The sequence below is a fragment of the Chiloscyllium plagiosum genome, chromosome 11, assembly GCF_004010195.1.
Source record: "Chiloscyllium plagiosum isolate BGI_BamShark_2017 chromosome 11, ASM401019v2, whole genome shotgun sequence".
Taxonomy (NCBI): domain Eukaryota; kingdom Metazoa; phylum Chordata; class Chondrichthyes; order Orectolobiformes; family Hemiscylliidae; genus Chiloscyllium; species Chiloscyllium plagiosum.
The window spans coordinates 12,733,950-12,756,399 of record NC_057720.1 but is presented as its reverse complement, the minus strand read 5'-3'; the positions used below and the strand labels follow the sequence as shown (position 1 = coordinate 12,756,399).

Genomic DNA, 22,450 nt, shown 5'->3' with positions numbered 1-22,450 from the left:
TGTCTGGAGTGTTCTACCTCTCCCCGTACTGTGCTATCTTTACTCAGAGATGTGCAGCTCATGACCTTGTTGCCATCCTTCTCCAGGGTCCTAATGCCCTTAACTTTACAATTGTGGCCTTACATCTACTTTCCTGCTTCCCTCCAATATCTTGGTTCCCTCCTCAATGAAGAATCTGAGTAATTCAGTCTCACAAATATTTAAGGGTACTTCCATTGCAGCTTTCTGAAGATAAGATCTCCACAGACCAATGACCCTCTGAGAGATAAAGATTCTCCTCATCTTCACTTTAAGCTGGGAATCCCTTATATTTAAACCACGCCATCTCGCTCTAGTTTCTCTCATGAGGGGAGACACTCTCTCAGCGCTCCCAACCTGCCAAGTCCCTTCCCAATCTTAAAGGTGTCAGCAAGATTACCTTGCATTCTTCTAATCTGCAGTTTAACATGAACAGCGTGTCCAACAACAACTTATATTTAATTAGCACCTTTGATATTGTGAACAACCCTTTACAGAAGAGTTATCAAACAAAGCTGACACAGTAACTTCTATTCCACCATAGAAAAGTCATTAATATATAGTTTATTTGTAACTCAGTTGCTACCTTTGCCCACGGCTGCAATCTGGCTTTGATTCCAAAATGAATCAGAAGTATTAAAGAGTTTATTTCATTAAATTCATACAACCACAAAAATGTTTGCACGGAAGAAAACCTTTGGCCCTTGCTTTTGTGGCAGTACTGGATATTCAACTTGGATTGTTAACCTTAATTCTATTTCCCTGCATGCACGTGTAAGTAGTGATTAAACTTACAGGAATTTGCAATGTTAACCACTTGGTGAACAGCATATTATTACTGACCTTAAAGAGCAAAACATTTCTATCTGATTTACACAGAAGCAGTTATCTCTATTGGGTTTTCCGAGGTATTGAGGAAGTTCTGTATCGCTAGAGGACCATCTTTCAGTTATGTTAAACTGTTAAAGCCCATCTATCCTGTCACATAGATATAAATGGTATCACAGAATTTTTGCAACAATAGCAGAGGAGACCAACAGGTGCTCAGACTAGCTTTCATCTCTTAAACAACATAACTAAAACAGATCTAAAAGTCGAAATTGCTGGAAAAGCTCAGCAGGTCTGACAGCATCTGTGAAGAGAAATCTGTGTTAACATTTCAGGTCAAGCAATCCTTCCTCTGAACTGGGAAAGGATCAGTCGACCTGAAATGGTAACTCTGATTTTTCTTCACAGACACTGCCAGACCTGCTCAGCTTTTCCAGCAATTTTTGTTTCTAATTAACGACATCCATAACTGTTTTGGTTTTTATTAACTTAAACAAATGACCAGTTTATTTCATATTCAGCTCACTCAGTGCAAATTTTCTATAGCTTTCCTGAAACATAACATTTAAAACCCTTTTCATTGACTGCAAAGTGGTTTGGGAAATCATGAGACTTTAAAAGTTGCTATCTAAATGCACAACATCTTTCTTTCCTTTATAGCTTTACACTGGAATTCCTAAACATGGTAATAAGTTGCCTTTTAAGTCCTAATGAGCAAGAACAGATGCTATCAGTAAGTTGAACAAAACAATCCAAGAAGCTTTTATAGTTTCACATTTCTTTAAAGCGATCATTTATCAATGATCACTTTAATGCACCATATTAAATAATACTAAGATAAACATAAGATAGAGAATTGCTAAGCTACAGAAATGAATTGGACAGAGTCCCAATTCATTGTTCTTTGTCTCTTAAAGTTTGATTAAATTTTAATATAAACCAATGTTCGGATGAAACTTTGCTGGACTCAATCTGTTTTTTCTCTACAGATATTGCCAGACTTGCTGAGTTTCTCCAGCATATTCTGTCTTGTTGATTTAAATGTCTTTGGTTATGTCATTATTGGATGACAACTAATGTTAGGAAGATTGATTATCACTGACTCACAGGATTATTGTAGTGCGAAAGGAGCCCATTTGGCCCCTTGTGCCTGAACTGGCTCTATTACCAAGTACCGATCCCCTTGGATTTTTTAAAAGAAATATTTGCTTTAATACAGGTTGGCATGGTATCGCTAAAATATCTCAATGTTTATAGCACAATGAAATGCTTTGCAAATGTGCCGCTGTTAACCAAACATTTTTTATCAGCTATGTTGTGAATTGGTAGATATTATGTTGTTTTTGTTGGTGCTGATTGAATGTGGAATGTTCTGCTAAAGGCCCATTGGACCTTTAACTGACCCCTCAGTCCTCAGCTCGGTAACACATGAGATGGAGCAAGCTGAAATCAGCTCACAAGACATCATGCCCTTTCGGAAAATGGAAATATCCTGAATGGTATTCTCAGAATAGGGCAACACCATCAAATATATCACAACAGAGTAAAGGAGGAGGTGAGGAGCATTTTCTTTGTGTTGCGCACCTCAGAGAAATCAAATGTAATCATCACTTGCATAGCTGAAGCATAGAAAATAGGAGCAAAACTAGGCCCATCAGCTCTTCAAGAAAGTAGCTGCCGAAATGAAATCAATAGCAGGGCATGGGTAAAGAGTGGGGAAAGTATCTACTTGAATAATTCTTTCAAGGAGTTGACAGGAGGCACCAGGGCTGAATGGTCTCCTTATAGACAACCTTGGGTGACTGTCTGTGCGGAGTTTGCACATTCTCTCCATATCTGTGTGGGTTTCCTCCGGGTGCTCCTGCCCAGAGTGTTCAGTGCATTAGTCAGAAGTAAATATTGGATGGGCTACTCTTCGGAGGGTCAGTGTGGATTCGTTGGGCCGAAGGGCCTGTTTCCATACTGTAGGGAATCTAATCTAATCAGGACGATTCTGCACTAGTTACTTCCCAACCAAATATCACTGTGCCAGATACTTAATAAGCATCTATGCTTTCTTTCGTCATTGAAACGTCACAGTTGAGATCCAGACTGCAGGATTATACCAAGGACAAGGCAAAGTCCAAAACTCAGCCATCGAAGGTGAAGAAGCAGGAGGTAGTGGTTAGACAATTTTGGATTAAAACACATAAAAGTCATCAGATGAAAAGAAGACTGAGTGTAGAGTCATAGAGTCATACAGCACGGAAACAGACCTTTCAGCCCAACCAGTCTCCATGCTGACCATAACCCTAAACTAAACTAGTCCCACCTGCCTGCCCTTGGCCCATATCCTTCGAAACATTTCTTATTCATGTACACTACTGAAATTAGTAACGGTAAGAAATCTAGAAGTAAATCGAGAAATAAGCCTGAATCTCAGAGACATCTGCAATATCCATGCTACTTTCATTCCACCATTTTAGCATTAAACTATTTGAGAAATTAAATTATCAATGTGTTAACATTCTAAATGCCTAGGTTTCAGGTTTAATCCCTCTCCAGGACAAACATCAAGGCTGATGCTCTTGTGTAGTACTGAGGGAGGCGCTAGCTTTCAGATGAACATAACATAAGAACTAGGAGTAGGAGTAGGCCATCTGGCCCTTCGAGCCCGCTCCGCCATTCAATAAGTTCATGGCTGGTCTTTACATGGTCTCAGCTCCACTTACCCACACTCTCACCATATTCTTTAATTCCTTTATTGTTCAAAAAAATCTATCTTAGCTTTAAAAATGTTTTCTGAAGTAGCATCAACTACTTCACTGGACAAGGAATTCCATAGATTCACAACCCACTGGATGAAGAAATTCTTTCTCAATTCAGTCTTAAACCTGTTCCCCCTAATTTTATGGCTATGCTCTCTTGTCCTAGTTTCACCTGCCATTGGAAATATCCTCTCTACTTCTAGCTTATCTATTTCTTCATAATTTTATATGCTTCTATAAATATCTCCCCTCATTCTTCTAAATTCCAATGAATATAATCATATTCTACTCAGTCTCTCCTCATAAGCCAACCCCCTAAACTCCAGAATCAACCTAGTGAACCCCCTCTGCACCCTCTCAGTGCCAGTCCATCCTTTCTCAAGTAAGGAGTCCAAAACTGCACACAGTACTCCAGCTGTGGCCTCACCAGCACCCGATACAGCTGCAACAAAATCTCCCTGCTTTTAAACTCCATCCCTTTAGCAATGAATATTTATACATTGATCAACATCACTAAAACAGATAACCTGGCCAGTGTCACATTATTGTGAGTGGGAGCTTCCTACGATCAAATTGGCAGCTGCTTTCCTACATTATGGGGTGGTACGGTGGCTCAGTGGTTAGCATTGCTGCCTCACAGCGCCAGGGACCCAGGTTTGATTCCAATCTCGGGCGACTGTCTGTGTGGAGTTTGCACATACTCCCCATGTCTGTGTGGGTTTTCTCCAAGTGCTCCGATTTCCTCCCACAGTCCAAAGATATGCAGGTCAGGTGAATTGGTCATGCTAAATTGCCCATAATGTTAGGTGTATTAGTCGGAGGGACACGGTTCTGAGTGGGTTTCTCTTCAGAGGGTCACTGTGGACTTGTTGGGCCGAAGGGCATGTTTCCACACTGTAGGGAATCTAATCTAATCATTACAAGAGTGACTACATTTCAAAATTGGTTTGAACTGTTCAGTGGTCATTAAAAGCTTTTATATAACTGCAAACCTTTCTTTTTTTTAAAACCTACCTGAGGTAACCCAGCTATGAAGCATTTTATTGAGTTTTGACCCTGTTAGTATTGCGCAAGAATGTATGGATGCATGTACAAACTTACAATGATCTTGAATTACTGACATGGATATTTGTGGATGTTAAAATCTAAAGACTCAATACAGGGACTGTGGTAGTACAGTGGTGGTGAGCCAGTAGCACTGGGTTTAAGAACAACTGCTCCAGAGTTTTGTCAAAACACTTCTGAGCAGGTTGATTAGAAAATATCTATAGATTTTATGCAAGGTGATGTTTTTTTTTTCAGTCCCTGCAGATTGTCATCCATTAAGTGTTGCTGTCATTGACATCAGAAATTGAGTCATTTTTGACTAACAATGATAACTGATGGACCAACACTTAGTTAAGAAGCTTTTGGACTGATTGATTTTCATATTAATTTGAAGGAAACCCTATAAATCGGTGTTGTTAATGAAGGTGTACAAGTAGTCAGCTATAGTCATAGAGTCATACAGCACAGAAACAGACCAAAAGAGAAAATGCTGGAAAATCTCAGCATTTGGTTTCAGATTCCAGCATCCGCAGTAATTTGCTTTTATCCTCAGAAACAGACCACTGGCCCAACCAATTCATGTTAACCATAATTCCAAACTAAAGTAGTCCCACCTGCTTGCACTTGGCTCAAATCCCTCCAAACATTTCCTATTCATATACTTATCTAAATGTCTTTTAACTACATGCAACCACCACATCGTCTTTATGTTCATTCCACACACATACTACTCTCTATATCAATAAATTGCCACTCACACCCTTTTTAATTTTCTCCTCTCACCTTAAAAATAAGACCCACAATCTTGAAATCCCCCACCCTAGAGAAAAGACACTTGTCATTCACTTTATGTATACCCCTCATATTGTGTTGTAGTGACAGTGTCCTAGTGACTGGGTTCAAATCATATCTGCTCCAGCCATCTGTTGTAAAATGTCCAAAGAGCTTGATTAAAAGCAGTCAGTTTATTCATAGGATTGTTTCTCTCCCATTGTGAGAGATTTATTAGTTGAATTTTAGTGAAATAAATATTTGATAACCCGTCAAAGTACATGAGGTGCTGTGGTCCATCCTCAGCAACAGAATTGTAATCAACCACAATATATGAACCCCCATGGTCCAGCTTACCCATCCCTCTACTATTCAAGCTGGGCAAACAAACATGCTTCAGGGAAGAATGCATGAGGCTGAGCAAGGGCAGTCCCAGGCAAACAAAAATAAAAATGATGTGCCTTCCTGGTGATAAATTTGTGCAGAACAGCAGAAGCAGCACATGATTGACAGAGCTAAGAGAGCCCAGTCAATAAAGTATGATGCAAGAAAAAGCACAGCAGGTCAGGCAGCATCTGAGGAGCAAGAGAGTGGACATTTTGGGCATAACGCTTCATCCACTCTCTTGCTCCTCAGATGCTGCCTGACCTGCTGTGCTGTTTCCAGCGCGACACATTATCAACTCTGACTTCTCCAGCATCTGCAGCATCTCCACTATCTCCAAGAGCTAAGAGACCTCACAACCAACAGATCAGATTGAAACTCTGCCATCCTGATGGCAGACAATGAACCAACTAATTAGAGGAGGATCCACAAATATCTCCATGCTTTAAGATGGGGTGTCTTTTGCGAGCATTTTCATCCAGAAATGCTAAGCAGCTGACTCATCTCCTGAAATCCCCAGCATCAGAGACACCCACTGTCAGCCAACTCGATTCACCACACGATATCCAAGGAAAAGAGATTTCATCCGTGGCTAAGTAAGGAATTTAAAAATGGTGTTGAAATGAAAGAAAAACGCATGCTTCCACAAGGATGAGTGAGTGACAAGTCAAAATATTGGACAGAATATAAAAAAAGGCCAAAAGATAAAAGGAGGGAGAAATTAGAGTATGAGCAAAATCCAGTTGGAAGTATAAAAGAGACACGCAGACTTTCTACAGGTATTTAAGAAGGAAAAGAAGAAGTAAAGTGACCATTGGCTATGTACTGAGCAACTCTGTTAGAAATGAGGAAATGGCAGATGAATTGAACAAATATTTTGCATCTGTATTCGCTGTGGAGGGTACAAATAACATCCCAGAAATTATTACTGTCACCAGGGAAAAGGAGTTATTGGAACTAAAGACTGACATGTCTTTGGGTCCTGATGGACTGCATCCTACAGTCTCAAAAGAAGAGGTTGCTGAAACAGTAGATGATTCAGGAAGTAATAAGTATTGTAGTTAAAGAAGAAACCCATAGACATGATGTACTTTGATTTCCAGAAGGCATTTGACAATTGCCCAGATAGGATCCTCTTTAAAAAAATCAGCACAAATCCAAACTGGCCAATGACTGCTCCATCAGTCTCCATCAGCAAAGTAATGTCATCAACAGGTGCTATCAAGTGGCACTGACTCAACGATAACTTGCTCACTAATACTCAGCTCCTGATCTCACTACAGCCTTGGGCCACAGTTGAAGAAAAGAGCTAAACTCAAGAGAGGAAGTGAGGGTGACCACCCCTGACATCAAGTTAGCAGTGAACCAAGTGTGGATGTCAAGGAGCCCTAGCAAAGTTGTAGTCAATTGGGATCAAGGAAAAATATTCCACTGATTGGTTGATTATACAATGTTCAGCACCATTTGCAATTCCTAAGACATTAAAACAGACCATGTCCAAATATACCAAGTCTTGGGCAACATCAAGCTTGTACTAATAACTGGCAAATAACAGTCATGCCACACAAGTGCCAGGCAATGAGCATTTCCAACAAGAGTAAATTCTGGGATCTCTCCTTGACATTTAATGGCATTTCCATCACTGAACCCTCCACTATAAACGATCTAGGGTTAACCATTGACTAGAAAATGAACTGGTTCACCCATATGGGGATTGTGGCCACAATAGAAAGTTAGAAGCTGTAAATTCTGCAAGTCACCTCCTGACTCCTCAAAACCTGTCTACAATCTACAAAGTACAAGTCATGAGTGTGATGGAATATTCCCCTCTTGCCTGGATTACTGGAACTCCAAAACTGCAGAGGTCTCTTCTGGAATGCTGTCTCCAGTTCTGGTCACCCAGCCATAGGAGGATATTATTAAGCTGGAGAGGGCTCAGAAGTGATTTACCAGGATGTTGCCAAGTTATGGAAAGTTTGAATTATAAGAAAGGCTGGATAGACTGGATAGGCTTTTTTCATTGGACTGTCGAAGGTTGAAAGGTGACTTGATAAAAGTTTAGAAAATAATTAGAGATACAGATAGAGTTGATGGTAGTTGTCTTTTCCTTAAAATAGGGAGTTTCAAGACGAGGGGGCACATTTTTAAAGTGAGAGGAGAGAGATTTAAGAAAGACATAAGAAGCAAATTTTTCATATGTGGAATGAACGTCCTGAGGGAGTGGTGGATGTAGGTACAATTACAACATTTAAAAGACATTGGATGGATACATGAATAGGAAAGGTTTGGAGGGATATGGGTCAGGAGCAGGCAGACCAGATAGTTTAGTCTTGCATTATGTTCAGCATGGACTGGTTGGACCAAAGGGTCTGTTTCCATGCCAAATGACTCTATGACTAAGACTATCGAGGGGATAAAGCTTGATTACTACCCCTTCAACATTCACTCCCTCTACCTCTCAAATGTCCTGTATCATCCCGAAACATCGATTTTCCTGCTCCTCGGATGCTGCCTGACCTGCTGCGCTTTTCCAGCACCACTCTAATCTTGACTCCGATCTCCAGCACCTGCAGTCCTCACTTTCGCCCTGGTGCATCATGGCAGGTGTGTGCTGTAAGACCACAAAATGCAAGAAGTAGGCCATTCAGCCCATGAAGTCTACTTCAGCATTCCATAAGATCATGGCTGATTTGGTCATCTTTAATTCCACTTTCCTGACTTTTCCCCATAACCATTAACTGCCTTATTTTTAAAAAATATATCTTACTCCGTTTTGAATATACTGAATGTCTGTACCTCCACAGCCCTGTACAGTAAAGAATTCCACAGATTCACACTCTCAAAGAGAAGAAATTTCTGTTCATCTCACTCTTAGATGTGTGACGCCCTTACTCTGAGATTATGCCCACTGGTCCTGCTCTCTCCCACAAGGGGAAACGACCTTTCCACATCTACTCTGTCAGGTCCTCTACATATATTTCAATAAAGTTGCCTCTCATTATCCTGTATTCCAATAAGTACAGGCCTAATCCACTCACCTCGTCCCATAAGGCAGTCCCTCCATATCCGATACCAGCCTAGTGAACACTCACTGGGCTGCCTCCAGGGCCAATATATATTGCCTTAGATAAGGGACCCAAAACTGTTCATAGCATTCCAGCTTCACAACAAGCCATCAACAGCACATTTCATGCTCACAATCTCTACCATTCAGAAGGCCAAAGATTCAAGAGAACACCACCCACATGAAAGTTCCCCTCCCAACCACACACCAACCCTATTTGCAATGACATCCTTTACTTTCGCTGGATCAAAATCCTGGAACTCCCTCCCCAACAGCAACTGCGGGTGTCCCGACATCCCAAGGACTGTTATAATTCACATAGGCAATATATACTACCATCTTCACAAGAACAATTAGGGATGGTCCAAAAACGCTAGTGACGCCAGATCTGATGAATAAGTAAAAGAAGTAAGCAGAGACTGTCAGGCATATTAAGCTCTGTTAATAAAGAATCGATTGTAGGTGATGGCAATACTAGCTATGACTTAGTAGCAATACATCAGCTTCTTAGGTTTAAATCACATTTCACACACTTGACTACATAATCCAGGCTGCTATTCCAATGCAGTACAGATGGAGTGCGTGTCTCTCAATCAGACACTAAACTGAGGCTCTGTGTACCCTTACCCTATAAAAGGTCCCATTACATTATTTAGAGGAACAGAGTACATATTCGGTCCAGTAATTATCCCTCAAATGCATCAGCAAAATACAATTCATCTCATTGTTGACTGTGAGATTTGTCAGTCCATTTTCTGCACTGCAGCAGTGGCACCACCTCAGGGGTATGACAATGGTTGGAAAGCAATTTTGGGCACTTTAAAAGCTGGACCTATATAAGTGCAAATTCTTTGTGTAAAATTCTCTAGTTCCCTGTTTTAATAAAGGCGTAAATGCAATTCGAGTAAACCCCAAAATCAAAACCGCCACAGCACAAAAAAAAATGGATCAGTGTTTCTTTTTGAAACCAGTGCCGTTGACTTAACTTTGACAAAAGCCAGTGTTTGCTTCAGGGTTCTGAAAAAGTCATGTGCTTGCTGGGTAAAATTTATTGCTTTGTGGAATGGAATGGAAATTGTGGACCTGGGACTCAAATCCCTGATCTTTCAAGATCTTAATGTCTTCAGTTTAGTAGAGAGAGAATATAGAAACCATTCCAAAGAGTGGAATAGCTTTGAAGGGACACAAAGTTTGGTAGAGGATACAGTTTTAATTTGTACATGAGAGTAATATATTAACGAAATACAGGCGAGATAGCTATGATTTCTATTCCGACTGTGTGTTATATAGAACATACAGCACTGAAACAGGCCATTCAGTCCCTTCAGTCTATGCTGGTGATAACTTTCTGTAAAAGAAAAATATTGAGTGTGGTATGGGTTAACCCCAAATCAATTTATTTGGGAAAGATTAAGAAACTCTTAAGATGGCATTAGCAATGACATGAGAAAACAGAAAGGAATTTAGTTACAAAAACAGAAATTGCTGGAAAAGCTCAGCGAGTCTGGCAGCATCTATGGAGAGAAATCAAACTCCTCGTTTCTAATGAAGTGTCACTGGACCTGAAACATTAACTCTGATTTCTCGTCATACATGTTGCCAGACCTGCTGAGCTTTTCTAGCAATTTCTTTCGTTGTTTCTGATTTCCAGCGTTGCAGCTTTTTATTTGGGAATTTAGTTACGCCTGATTTCTAAGATTCTTTGTTTCTTATTCAAGACAGGTTGTCAAGAAAAAAATTAACAATGCAAGCAAATTCAAAATGCTGCTGAAATAGATTAGATTCCCCAGAGTGTGGAAACAGGCCCTTCAGCCCAACAAGTCCACACTGACCCTCCAAAGATTAACCCACCCAGATCCATTTCCCTCTCACTAATGCACTGAACACTATGGGCAATTTAGCACGGCCAATCCACTGGACCTGCACATCTTTGGACTGTGGAAGGAAACCTACACAGACACGGGGAGAACATGCAAACTCCACACAGACAGTCACCTGAGGCTGGAATTGAACCTGGGTCCCTGGTACTGCAAGGCTGCAGTGCTAACCACTATGCCACCATGCCATCCCAAAATAGCAGAGTGCCAGCCATGACAATGAAGAATTTAAGGCTGAGATAGGCACATAGAAGATAAGGGGGGCTGATTAAGGCCAGAGAGTTTATACCATTTTTGATATACAACGTACACAATCCAAGATATGTGGGAATCAAATTATTTGGCTGAAACAGAATGATTGTCTAAGTGATTTACAATGTATAAATATTTAATGTTTCTCTCTCACTGGCAGAGTCTGTCCTCAGAATGTTTTCTGCGATAGTCCTTTCCTCACATTGACTCAATAAATGATCATTAAACCTGTGCCTGAGACTCCTGAGATTATTTTATGAAAAAATTAACTTCAACAATTCCTTCTATCATTCTTTATCTCACCCGATCAGTGTATCATCTTAGTCCTGTCCCCATCCCGTACTTAGCTCACTTCCCCTTAAAGGCACCTATGCTATTCACCGTCACTAATCTTTGTGAAGCAAGTTGCATCTTCTCACCACCCTTTACAGAAAGATCTTTCTACTTGGACTCCTTATTGATTTATTAATGAGGGCAACACAGTGGCTCAGTGGTTAGCACAGCTACCTCACAACACCAGGGACTTGGGTTCAATTCCAGCCTCAAGTGACTGTTTGTGTGGAGCTTACATATTCTCTGTGTGGGTTTGCTCTGGTTTCCTCCCACAGTCCAAAGATATACAGGCTAGGTGGATTGCCCATGTTAAATTGTCCCTAGTGTCCAGGGATGTGCAGGCTTGGTGGATTAGCCTGGGGAAATGCAGGGCTACAGGGATAGTGTAGGGCGCAGTGTCCTGGTGGGATGCTCTTCAGACGGTCGAGATGGGTGCAATAGGCTGTAATTCTATCATTACAGTGATCATGGTGACTCATAATAACAGCCTCTAGTTCTGGTCTGCCCAACTTATACTCTCTCCACACCCATCACAACAGCAAGATCGCACAAAGCATGTTTGGATTGCCTCTGTGTATATGAAGAATGAGCAACATTACCCACCTCTAATGATTCGGAGATGCCGGTGTTGGACTGGGGTGTACAAAGTTAAAAATCACAACACCAGGTTATAGTCCAACAGGTTTAATTGAAAGCACACTAGCTTTCGGAGCAACGCTCCTTCATCAGGTGATTGTCCTGATCACCTGATGTCCTGACAATCACCTGATGAAGGAGCGTCGCTCCAAAAGCTAGTGTGCTTCCAATTAAACCTGTTGGACTATAACCTGGTGTTGTGTGATTTTTAACTTTGCCCACCTCTAAAGGTTATTGTGCAGAATGAGTACCGCAGAGACCACGATTATTAACCCTGGAGATTCTGACTTGTCACAAAAGCGATTTTGAGCATTCAATGAGAACGTACTCTTTAGGGTAAATTCAGTTCCTGTAGTATTGCATTCAACTATTTGAAAATAGTTGGTAACTTTCAACTCTGCCTAACAATAGGAGAGCCGCTCATTGGAAAGTTTTCGATGTGTCACTCAAGACAGTTCAGGGGTTTGCGAAGAGGAGTTCAAGATTATAGAAATTAGTGAATATGACAGAAGGTGAGGTAAAGAAGTAACTGCAGTTAGTTGCACTGCAAAGAATTTAACTGAAGTACAAACATTCTGTGTAGGGGACTCAGTGAGAAATCGAGAGCAGGAGGATGGTTCTGTACTGTCAAAACTCAGGAGGAACTTCCAGGACTTAGTAGATAGCTAAGTGTTGGAGGCAGGACTCAAACAGAGAGATTGCTGGTTTTGTGTTGCCAGAGGCCATGGAAGAAACCTGTGAGCATTAATATTTCAGTACAGCTGGTAAGGTGGTCAAAAAGTTCATAAGAAGGACTCCCTGGATGTCACTGAGCAAGACTAGAGCTCAGGCACAAACCAAGCTAACTGGCCTGCAATTTAGGACTACAAGTGGAAAATAGCACTCAATTAGTTTAGGATATCTGGTCAGCATGGACTAGTTCTTCTGGAATTTTTTGAGGATGTAACTCTGAAGATGGACGAGGGAGATCCAGTAGATGTAGTGGGCTGATAGGAAACAAAGAGTAGTGATAAACGGCTCCATTTTGGAATGGCAGGCAGTGACCAGCGGGGTACCGCAGAGATCAGTGCTGGGACTGCAGCTTTTTACAATATATATTAATGATATAGAAGATGGTATTTGCAATAACATTAGCAAATTGCTGATGATACTAAGCTGGTGGCAGGGTGAAATGTAATGAGGATGTTAGGAGATTACAGGGTGACCTGGACAAGTTAGGTGAGTGCTCAGATGCATGGCAGATGCACTTTCACGTGGATAAATGGATCCTTATCCACTTTGGTGGCAAGAACAGGAAGGCAGATTACCACCTAAGTGGAATCAATTTAGGTAAAGGGGCAGTACAGAGAGATCTGGGGGTTCTTGTACACCACTCAATGAAGGTAAGCATGCAGGTACAGCAGGTAGTGAAGAAGGCTAATAGCATGCTGGCCTTCATAACAAGAGGGATTGAGTATAGAAGCAAAGAGGTCCTTCTGCAGCTGTACAGGGCCCTGGTGAGACCACACCTGGAGTATTGTGTGCGGTTCTGGTCTCCAAATTTGAGGAAAGACATTCTGGCTTTTGAGGGAGTGCAGCGTAGGTTCACGAGGTCAATTCCTGGAATGGCGGGATTACCTTACACTGAAAGACTGGAGCGACTGGGCTTGTGTACCCTTGAGTTTAGAAGACTGAGAGGGGATCTGATTGAGACATGTAAGATTATTAAAGGATTGGACACTTTGGAGGCAGGAAACATGTTTCCGCTGATGGGTGAGTGCTGAACCAGAGGACACAGCTTAAAAATACGGGGTAGATCATTTAGGACAGAGATGAGGAGAAACTTCTTCACCCAGAGAGTGGTGGCTGTGTGAAATGCTTTGCCCCAGAAGGCAGTGGAGGCCCAGTCTCTGGGTTCACTTAAGAAAGAGTTGGATAGAGCTCTCAAAGATAGTGGAATCAAGGGTTATGGAGATAAGGCAGGAACAGGATACTGATTAAGGATGATCAGCCATGATCATAATGAATGGTGGTGCAGGCTCGAAGGGCAGAATGGCCTACTCCTGCACCTATTGTCTATTGTTAGACCGAAGGGTCCGTTTCCATGCTGTACATCTCCATGACTCTATGACTCTAACAGATCATAGAAAAGAAGAGTGATTGATCACACCGGAACATTCATTGAAGCAGTCAATGACAGAACATCTCTTGTAAAACAGTTAAAGGCCACATCTGCAAAAGTGAAGAATTGTGATCCCTTGAGATTTCATAACCCACTATGTCATTAATGTCTGTGGGGAGCAGCTAAGGATGTGAGCTGAAAGAAAGTCCAGCGGATGACAAGGGAAATCTGATTCAGATGTTTGATTTCATCAACAATCTTTGTTTCATTCCTGAATGGAAGAAGGGATAGTGAGATATTTTCTTTCATTTGAGAAAGTTGCAAAACAAGTGAAGAGGCCAAAGAACTCATGGACATTTAAGCTGCAATATGTCCTGATTGACAAAGTTTGATCATTCACAAGAGCAGCTCTTAAATTTTGAGATGACTGAAACCATGACATTAATATCAATTAGATAATTCCTGATGTCTACCAGGTAAGGTTAGTGCAGTAATGTCAAAACACACTCAAACAGACATTTGCTGATTTCACTGGGGTAAAATGAACATGATGGAATTGATGGTGCCATTCATTGAAGTTAGAGCAAACCTTTGAAAATCTGAGTGAAATTGTGAAAATGGAAGAACTCAGATTAAGTCCTATTTCATAGAATCATAGAGTCAGACAGCGTTGAAAAGGCCCTTCAGCCCATCATGACTATGCCAACCAGCAAACACCAAACTACAGTAATCCCATTTACAAGTGTTGACTAATCCTGCTTCTCAGAACTTTTTCCAATAACTTCCATATCACTGACATCAGCCTCGCTGGTCTGCAATAACCTGGTCTCTTCCTCCTGCCCTTCTTGATCAAAGGAACTACATTAGCTATCCTTCAGTCTTTTGGCACTTTACCTCTGGCCAGCAAAGTATTAAATATCTCTATCTGGGCCCAGCAATCTCCTCCTTTGACTCCCATAGCAGCCTGAGATACATTACATTGGACACAGGGGATTTATTCCCCTGCATGCCTTGTAAAACATCGAATACTCCCACCTTATTAATCTTAACGTGTTCCAGAATTTCACCATCCCAAGTAAAATTCCCAGCTACAATGTGAACACAGATGAAGTATTCCTTTAAGACCTCACCACTATCTTTTGGTTCCATGTCCATATTGTCCCTTTGGTCTTGAATAGGGTCTACTCTTTCTCCAGCTATCCTCTTGCTCTTAAAATACTTATAAAATGTCTTGGGGTTTTCCTTTATCCTTTCTGGCAAAAGTATTTCTTTACATTCCAAACTTCCTTTTTAAGTAACTGTCCACTCTGTATTTTTGAAGAGCTTTCCTGTTTTTAATGTGCTCTACCTGACATATACTTCTTTTTATTATCAAATTCATAATATCCCTTGATGGACTTGTTACCCTTGCCCTTCACTCTTAGAGGAATGTGCTGGCCCTGAATTCTCACCATACTACAAATGTAGACTTATCTGCAAATAGCTGCTCCCAATCTATATTTGCCAGATCTTGTCGAATGATATTGAAATCAGCCTTCCCCAATTTAGACTGTTCATCATTTTTATAAATGACCTGGATGAGGGCGTGGAAGGGTGGGTTAGTAAATTTGCAGACGACACTAAGGTCAGTGGAGCTGTGGATAGTGACGAAGGGTGTTGTAGGTTACAGAGAGACATAGATAAGCTGCAGAGCTGGGCTGAGAGGTGACAAATGGAGTTTAATGCAGATAAGAGTGAGGTGATTCACTTTGGTCGGAGTAACCGGAATGCAAAGTACTGGGCTAATGGTAAGGTTCTGGCTAATGGTAAGGTTCTTGGTAGTGTAGATGAGCAGAGAGATCTCGGTGTCCAGGTACACAGATAGAACATAGAACATAGAACAGTACAGCACAGAACAGGCCCTTCAGCCCACGATGTTGTGCCGACCACTGATTCTCATGTATGCACCCTCAAAGATCCTTGAAAGTTGCCACCCAGGTTGACAGGATTGTTAGAAGGCATACAGTGTTTTAGCTTTTATTAATAGAGGGATCGAGTTCCGGAGTCATGAGGTTATGCTACAGCTGTACAAAACACTGGTGCGGCTGCACTTGGAGTATTGTGTACAGTTCTGGTCACCGCATTATAAGAAGGATGTGGAAGCTTTGGAAAGGGTTCAGAGGAGATTTACTGGGATGTTGACTGGTATGGAGGGGAGGTCTTTTGAGGAAAGGCTGAGGGACTTGAGGCTGTTTTCGTTGGAGAGAAGAAGGTTGAGAGATGACTTAATAGAGACATATAAGATAATCAGAGGGTTAGATAGGGTGGACAGGGAGAGCCTTTTTCTAAATATGTAGATGGCGAGCACGAGGGGGCATAGCTTTGAATTGAGGGGTGATAGATATAGGACAGATGTCAGAGGTAGTTTCTTTACTCAGAGAGTAGTAAGGGTATGGAATGTTTTGCCTGCAACGGTAGGAGATTCGCCAAGTTTAAATGCATTTAAGTCGTCATTGGACAAACATATGGACGTACATGGAATAGTGTAGGTTAGATGAGCTTCAGATTGCTATGACTGGTCGGCACAACATCGAGGGCTGAAGGGCCTGTACTGCACTGTAATGTTCTGTGTTCTATGTTCTATGTAGACACATAACCTCTGCTCTATCCTTATTCTTATTTTATAATGACTTTGAAAGTTAGAGTTATGGTCACTTTCTCAATTCTCCCATTGACACTTCAACAACTTGATTGGCTTCATCCCTAGTATTAAGTCGAGCACTGCCCCATCTCCTGTAGGACTTCCTACATACTGGCACAAAAAAAGACTGCCTTGGGTGGACTTTGAAAATGCAACCCCTCTAACTCTCTCACACTCAGGTGAGCCCAGTTAATGTTCGCAAAGTAGAAGATCCCTACGATTGTATCTAGTTTATTGTGCATAAAGTGTCTAGAGTTAAAGAGGCATCAGTTCTGGCAGATGCATGTAATTATTCTCAAAGACAGCGAAGCATTTGTCAAAAACAAAAACAGAAATTGCTGGAAAAGCTCAGCAGGTCTGGCAGCAACTGTGGAGAGAAATCAGAGTTAATGTTTCAGCTCCGGTGACCCTTCCACAGTACTTGCCACGTGGCATATGGAAACCAATGGGGCAGCAAGAAGAATAGACAGGAGGCTGAATTTAGCGAGAAGGCAGATTTTCTAGTTGAAGAAAATTATAACATAGAGAAGGTACGTGATGTTTGGATATCAGTGTGATTTATTTGCAACAACATGGGACACATAAAAGCAAAATAAAAACCACAGCTGCTGGAAATCAGAAGCAAAAACAGGAATTGCTGGAAATGCTCAGCAGGTCTGGCAGCATATATGGAGCATCTGTGTAAAAGCAAACTGTTTTCAAAAATGGGAATTGCCGGAAACGCTCAGCAGGTCTGGCAACATCTGTGGAAAGAAATCAGAGTTAACACTTTGGCTCAAGTGGCCCTTTCTCAGAACCCTGCATTCCTTTACAGCATCTGCAGTTTTGTTTGTTTCTTTTCCCAACTGTTTTCAAACTGTATTCAAAGTGTTAACTCTGCTTTCTCTCCACAGATCCTGTCAGACCAGCAAAGTTTCTCCAGCGATTTCCGGGGTTTTTTTTTGTTTTTAGCCTTGCCATTGCTGTCCACAGAGCAATCTAATAATCTTTAAACAAAATAACATCCTGTCAATATACCTCCCAAGGCACACTCCTGGGAAAAAATATGCAAAAGACGTATTAAAAAGAGAGTCAGGAAGGAAATGTAATTCACTCTCAGTAAGAAAGCTACATTCATTCACTGCCAAAGAGTTCACGCATATTAGGTTTCTTCTTTATAATTGCTTGAGTTTAAAGTCAAACAGTAGGTCTGTGCGTGTGTGTACAATCTAGGATTATTGTGCAATAGTACTAACAGAGGCTTACTTGTAATCTCATGGTAATTTTTAAATTGAAAGAACATATTCCAGAAATCTTTGCTTTGCACCTTTTGTTCAGAATGCTCTAAACTGGCAAAAAGTAAATATCTCAGAACTTTTTTTTTCTGAAGGCACCACTGTTTGTGCAAATTATTGTTGTAACCCCTTCATTTGACTTTCACATACTAAATAAGTCTTCCTTTTTCAAAGGTCTGTACATTATGTGTGCGCACCACCACTGCAGCCACACATACAGTTGAGAAATGGAACATTTTATTGAAGTATTCAAGCTTATTAATGGAATTAAATCTATGTGTAGGATTGTTGCAAACTTCCAGACCAGGGACATGGGGAAAAGTACTGAAGAGGGAAGGAGGACAGAGGATTTAGATGTCGTTGCTCATTACTGAGTGTGATGATCATGCTCAAAGGGAGTATTAAGAGAGCCCATGGGAACAGATGCAAGGAAATTGGATTAATATTTAAGTGGGTAGTAGAGGGTACGGACACTCCATATAGTTGCTAAAATACTGAATAATTCAGCTATTAAAATAAAGAGTATTAATGTTTGACTGCAGTTATAAAATGGCATAGCCTTCCATCACTGGCAATTTCCTACTACACATTCTGTCCAAAAATACAAAATACATTGACTGATTGATAGATGCAAACTGGTCCTGAAATATTGTAAACACACAAAAGTGGTTCAATGATTTCCTATCAAATGATATAAAGGCACATCATTTACCTAAAGATTATTTAATAAGAAAATGAATTCACTCAACTTTGCTAATTATGAATTTTGAACTTGCCTTTTAGGCCAACTTAAAGCTCAACAGATTCTTATATAACTAGCCATGAAATATTAACATAAACGCAATTAATATTCAGTTAATATTCTTGGTAGTGCACTTGCTTATGCATTTGTGTATAAAATATAATGCACATAACATAACCATTGTTAATCCACTTTTCAGATTTGGTTGTCAAAGGGCTTTATAACAACAATAACATTTTTAAAAAGGGAAAGATTTTACACAAAGGTGTTCATCAGTGATGGTAAATATTTGGAAGTAAGTATTTGGTGCCAGAAGACACAGTATAGATAGGTTGGCTTACCAGGAATGGACCCCAACAAACACAGGAGACAAGCATTATGGTCATTAATTGGACCAACATTTCTACATGGTGTGATTTCCCTTGTCTGTTGAGCTTGTTCTTCATGTGATTTCTCACCAGAGCCATGCCACTAATGGTGTTGCACAGGAAGGAAATGCTGAGAGCAGTCAATCCCAAGGACGAGAACAGGAGCAGAATTCCACTGTCCACCCCAAACTTGATGTCCTTTGTGTTTAGGAAGCACCAGGTCTGAGTGCATTGAACTGTATATTTTCCAAATTGGAGAACAGGGAGCAAAGCGATTACCAGGGCAAACAGCCAAGTGCCACCCAGGATAAACATGACACGGCGTGAAGTCACCTTGGCAGAATGAAAAAGGGGCTGAGTGATGCCCAGGCACCGTTCAATTGCCATGACGCTGCCAAGGAATAAGGCTGAGAGGCCAAAGAAAACCATGCTGGTTCCTAAAAATGGGCAGAGATGTCCCGAGGAGTCAATCCTTGCCCAGTTTTTGTTCATGGCATACACCCTGATGGTTATGGAACCAGTGATGATATGGCCCAAGCAGTCTGTGCAGACCAGTCCGCTGGCAAACAGCAGGAAGGATGCTCTCCATTTCTGTCTGAACCTTTTATAGGCCTTCACCAGAATGACCAGAGCAACACCATTGGAGAGGACGCCAATAGTCATGAAGATAATTGGGATGTGAACGGATCTCGACTCATCGGCACAGGTGTTGTTGGTTGATGCATTTGCGATGATGTCGATGTGAAGCATCATTCAGGAGAGGCCTGTCTTGTCAAAATTCATCCTGCAATATCGTCCATTATGATGGTCTGAAACCGAGACAAGACATTAACAAGGGCACAGTTTTACATTGGACACCTAGGGGAGGGGTGATGGATACCACTTTGACAGAGAGACAGCACCAGAAGTATCCTATCTATCAGCAGCTTAGAACCCAGTGTGATACTTAGCTCAACTGAAACACAAATACAGTTCATTTTGGATCTTTGTCAAGTCAAATTTTACCCCACAACTTAAAAAAAACACATTAACACAATAAAGTTGATAATATGTTTACTGAATACACAGAATTGCGATAGATAAAAAATAGATATATAGATAGATAGATAGATAGCTAGATAGATAGATAGATAAAGAGAGAGTTGTACACCACGGAAACAGACCCTTCAGTCCAACTTGTCCATGCTGACCAGATATCCTGATTTAATCAGGTCCATTTACCAGCTAAATTTATCTAAACCCTTTCTATTTATGTGACAATCCAGATGCCTTTTAAATGCTGTAATTGTAGCTGACTCCACCACTTCCTCTGACAACTCATTCCAAACGCCCACCACTGAAAATGTTACCTCTTAGGTCCCTTTTCGGTCTTTCCCCTAGGGGGCTACATAGATTGATAGATAGATAGATAAGTGGATGGATAGGTAGATAGGTAGATAGATAGATAGATAGATAGATAGATAGATAGATAGATAGATAGATAGATAGAAGTTTCCTTAATCAAATAAAAAAAATCCATGCCAAAGAACTTACCTCAGGTTTTTGATTTCTGCAATAATTTCACACCAAAATATTAGTTACAAATGACTAACAATCACTGTAACGACCAATTCTGAACATAAAAAGTAAGAAGCTAAATTAATTTGCCGTAAAGGAAATACTTCAACGGGTGACAGCAATATTTGGCTGGAGATTTGGAGGGGAACAACTTCCTTTTGAGTTTTAAAGAGCAGGGGCACAGATGCCAGGGTTATTGTGAGCAATGAGCGAGACTGACGCTTTGTATCTGATACGGAACGAGACTGATTCCCCCCATCTCATAGAGTCATCCGCAAAGGCAATGTGTCTGTGTCTGTGTGTGTGTGTCTGCATCTGTCTGTGTGTGTGTCTGTGTGCGTGTATCTGTGTGTATATGTCTGTGTCTGTGTCTGTCTGTGTGTGTGTCTGTGTGTGTCTGTGTGTGTGTCCGTCTTTGTGTGTGTGTGTTTGCCTGTGTGTGTGTGTGTGTGTGTCTGTGTGTGGGTGTGTCTGTGTCTATGTGTATGTCTGTGTGTGTGTGTCTGTGTGTGGGTGTGTGTGTGTTTGCCTGTGTGTGTGTGTGTGTGTGTCTGTGTGTGGGTGTGTGTTAGCCTGCACTGGACAGGACAGATCCGGGAAGACGATCTTTAAAGTAGAAGGTAACGTTCTCTGAAAAGCAGGGTCACTAGACCCGAAATGTTAACTCTGTTTCTGTCTGGACAGACGCTGCCAGACCTGCTGAGTTTATCGAGCAATTTCTGATTTTCCTCTCCAAAGGAAGCCCCAATTCAAGCGGAATCCCGTTTTAAAACAAGAATCCAAATTCTATTTGAGAGTAAGAAGGAGCTAAATATCATTCGCTTATTTTAAATCTATTTCTCGTACAGATTGCTCGTTTCAATTATTTGACAATCTCCTTTTCTCAATCGGCTTAGAATCCTCTGTCTGCAGACTCCCCGCGATTTCAATAGCTTTTAATTTCAACTTTCCAGAACCTGTGCATGAAGATGAGACTTACTTTGAGAGTTCCCGCAGGGTTCGGGTGGAATTCTCCAAGGTAGCAGGCGCTGGTCTGCTCTCTGTCAGCTTGCCATCCAGTCTGCTATTTCTCTGTCGATTTTACCCGAGACTAGAAGCCAATATTTGTAAAGACCGCCCCGTTACCCTGGAGACTGCTCACTCCACCTTTTTCCGGGAAGAGCGAGGAGCACAAAGAGAGCGCGAGTGAATAAAGACTGACTTTGACCGCCTTCGGGGCCAAGAGAGACTGAGGAACGAGGGAACAGCAAGGACTACAGATGCTGGAAGCCAGAGGCGACAGATATGAAGCTGGGAAAGCAAGTCAGCCAGCATCCGAGGAGCAGGAAATTCAACGTTTCAGGCTGAAACCATTCGCCAGGACTGAGGAACTATCCTGGATATAAGATGGGACCCACAGTACCAAACTAACAGCATCAAACATACCAGTGGGCAGTGCAGACAGAAATGGTAAAGTCATGCAGCACTGAAACAGGCCCTTCGACCCAACTCGTCCATGCTAACCAGATATCATTAATTAATCCTGGTTCCATTTGCCAGCAATTAGCGAGCCCATATCCCTCTAAATCCTTCTATTCATATATCCATCCAGATGCCTTTTAAATGTTGCAATTGTACCAGCCTCCACCACTTCCTCAGGCAGCTCATTCCATACACACACCACCCTCTGCATAAAAAGTTGCCCGTTAGGTCCCTTTTAAATCTTTTCTCTAAGGGGCAATTTGGATAGAAAGACAGACAGATAGATAGATAGATAGATAGATAGATAGAT

The 22,450-nt window shown here is 41.3% G+C and overlaps 1 protein-coding gene across 3 annotated transcripts in view; it reads right to left on the bottom strand.

Moving 5' to 3' along the window:
• The window catches only part of LOC122554143 (prostaglandin F2-alpha receptor-like), a 40,352-nt gene extending 18,250 nt beyond the window's left edge, over window positions 1-22,102 (bottom strand). For 2 of the 3 annotated variants that reach the window (XM_043698704.1, XM_043698706.1), the window contains exons 1-2: window positions 21,659-22,102; window positions 19,096-19,931 (exon numbers count right to left, since the gene is read on the bottom strand). In XM_043698704.1, coding sequence (XP_043554639.1) covers window positions 19,096-19,875 — 780 coding nt within the window. In that variant the 5' untranslated portion in view covers window positions 19,876-19,931; window positions 21,659-22,102. Of the gene's footprint in view, window positions 1-19,095; window positions 19,932-20,655; window positions 21,024-21,658 lie in introns of those variants that run through there. The other variant, XM_043698705.1, reaches the window with a different exon arrangement.
• Window positions 22,103-22,450: the final 348 nt, after the last annotated feature.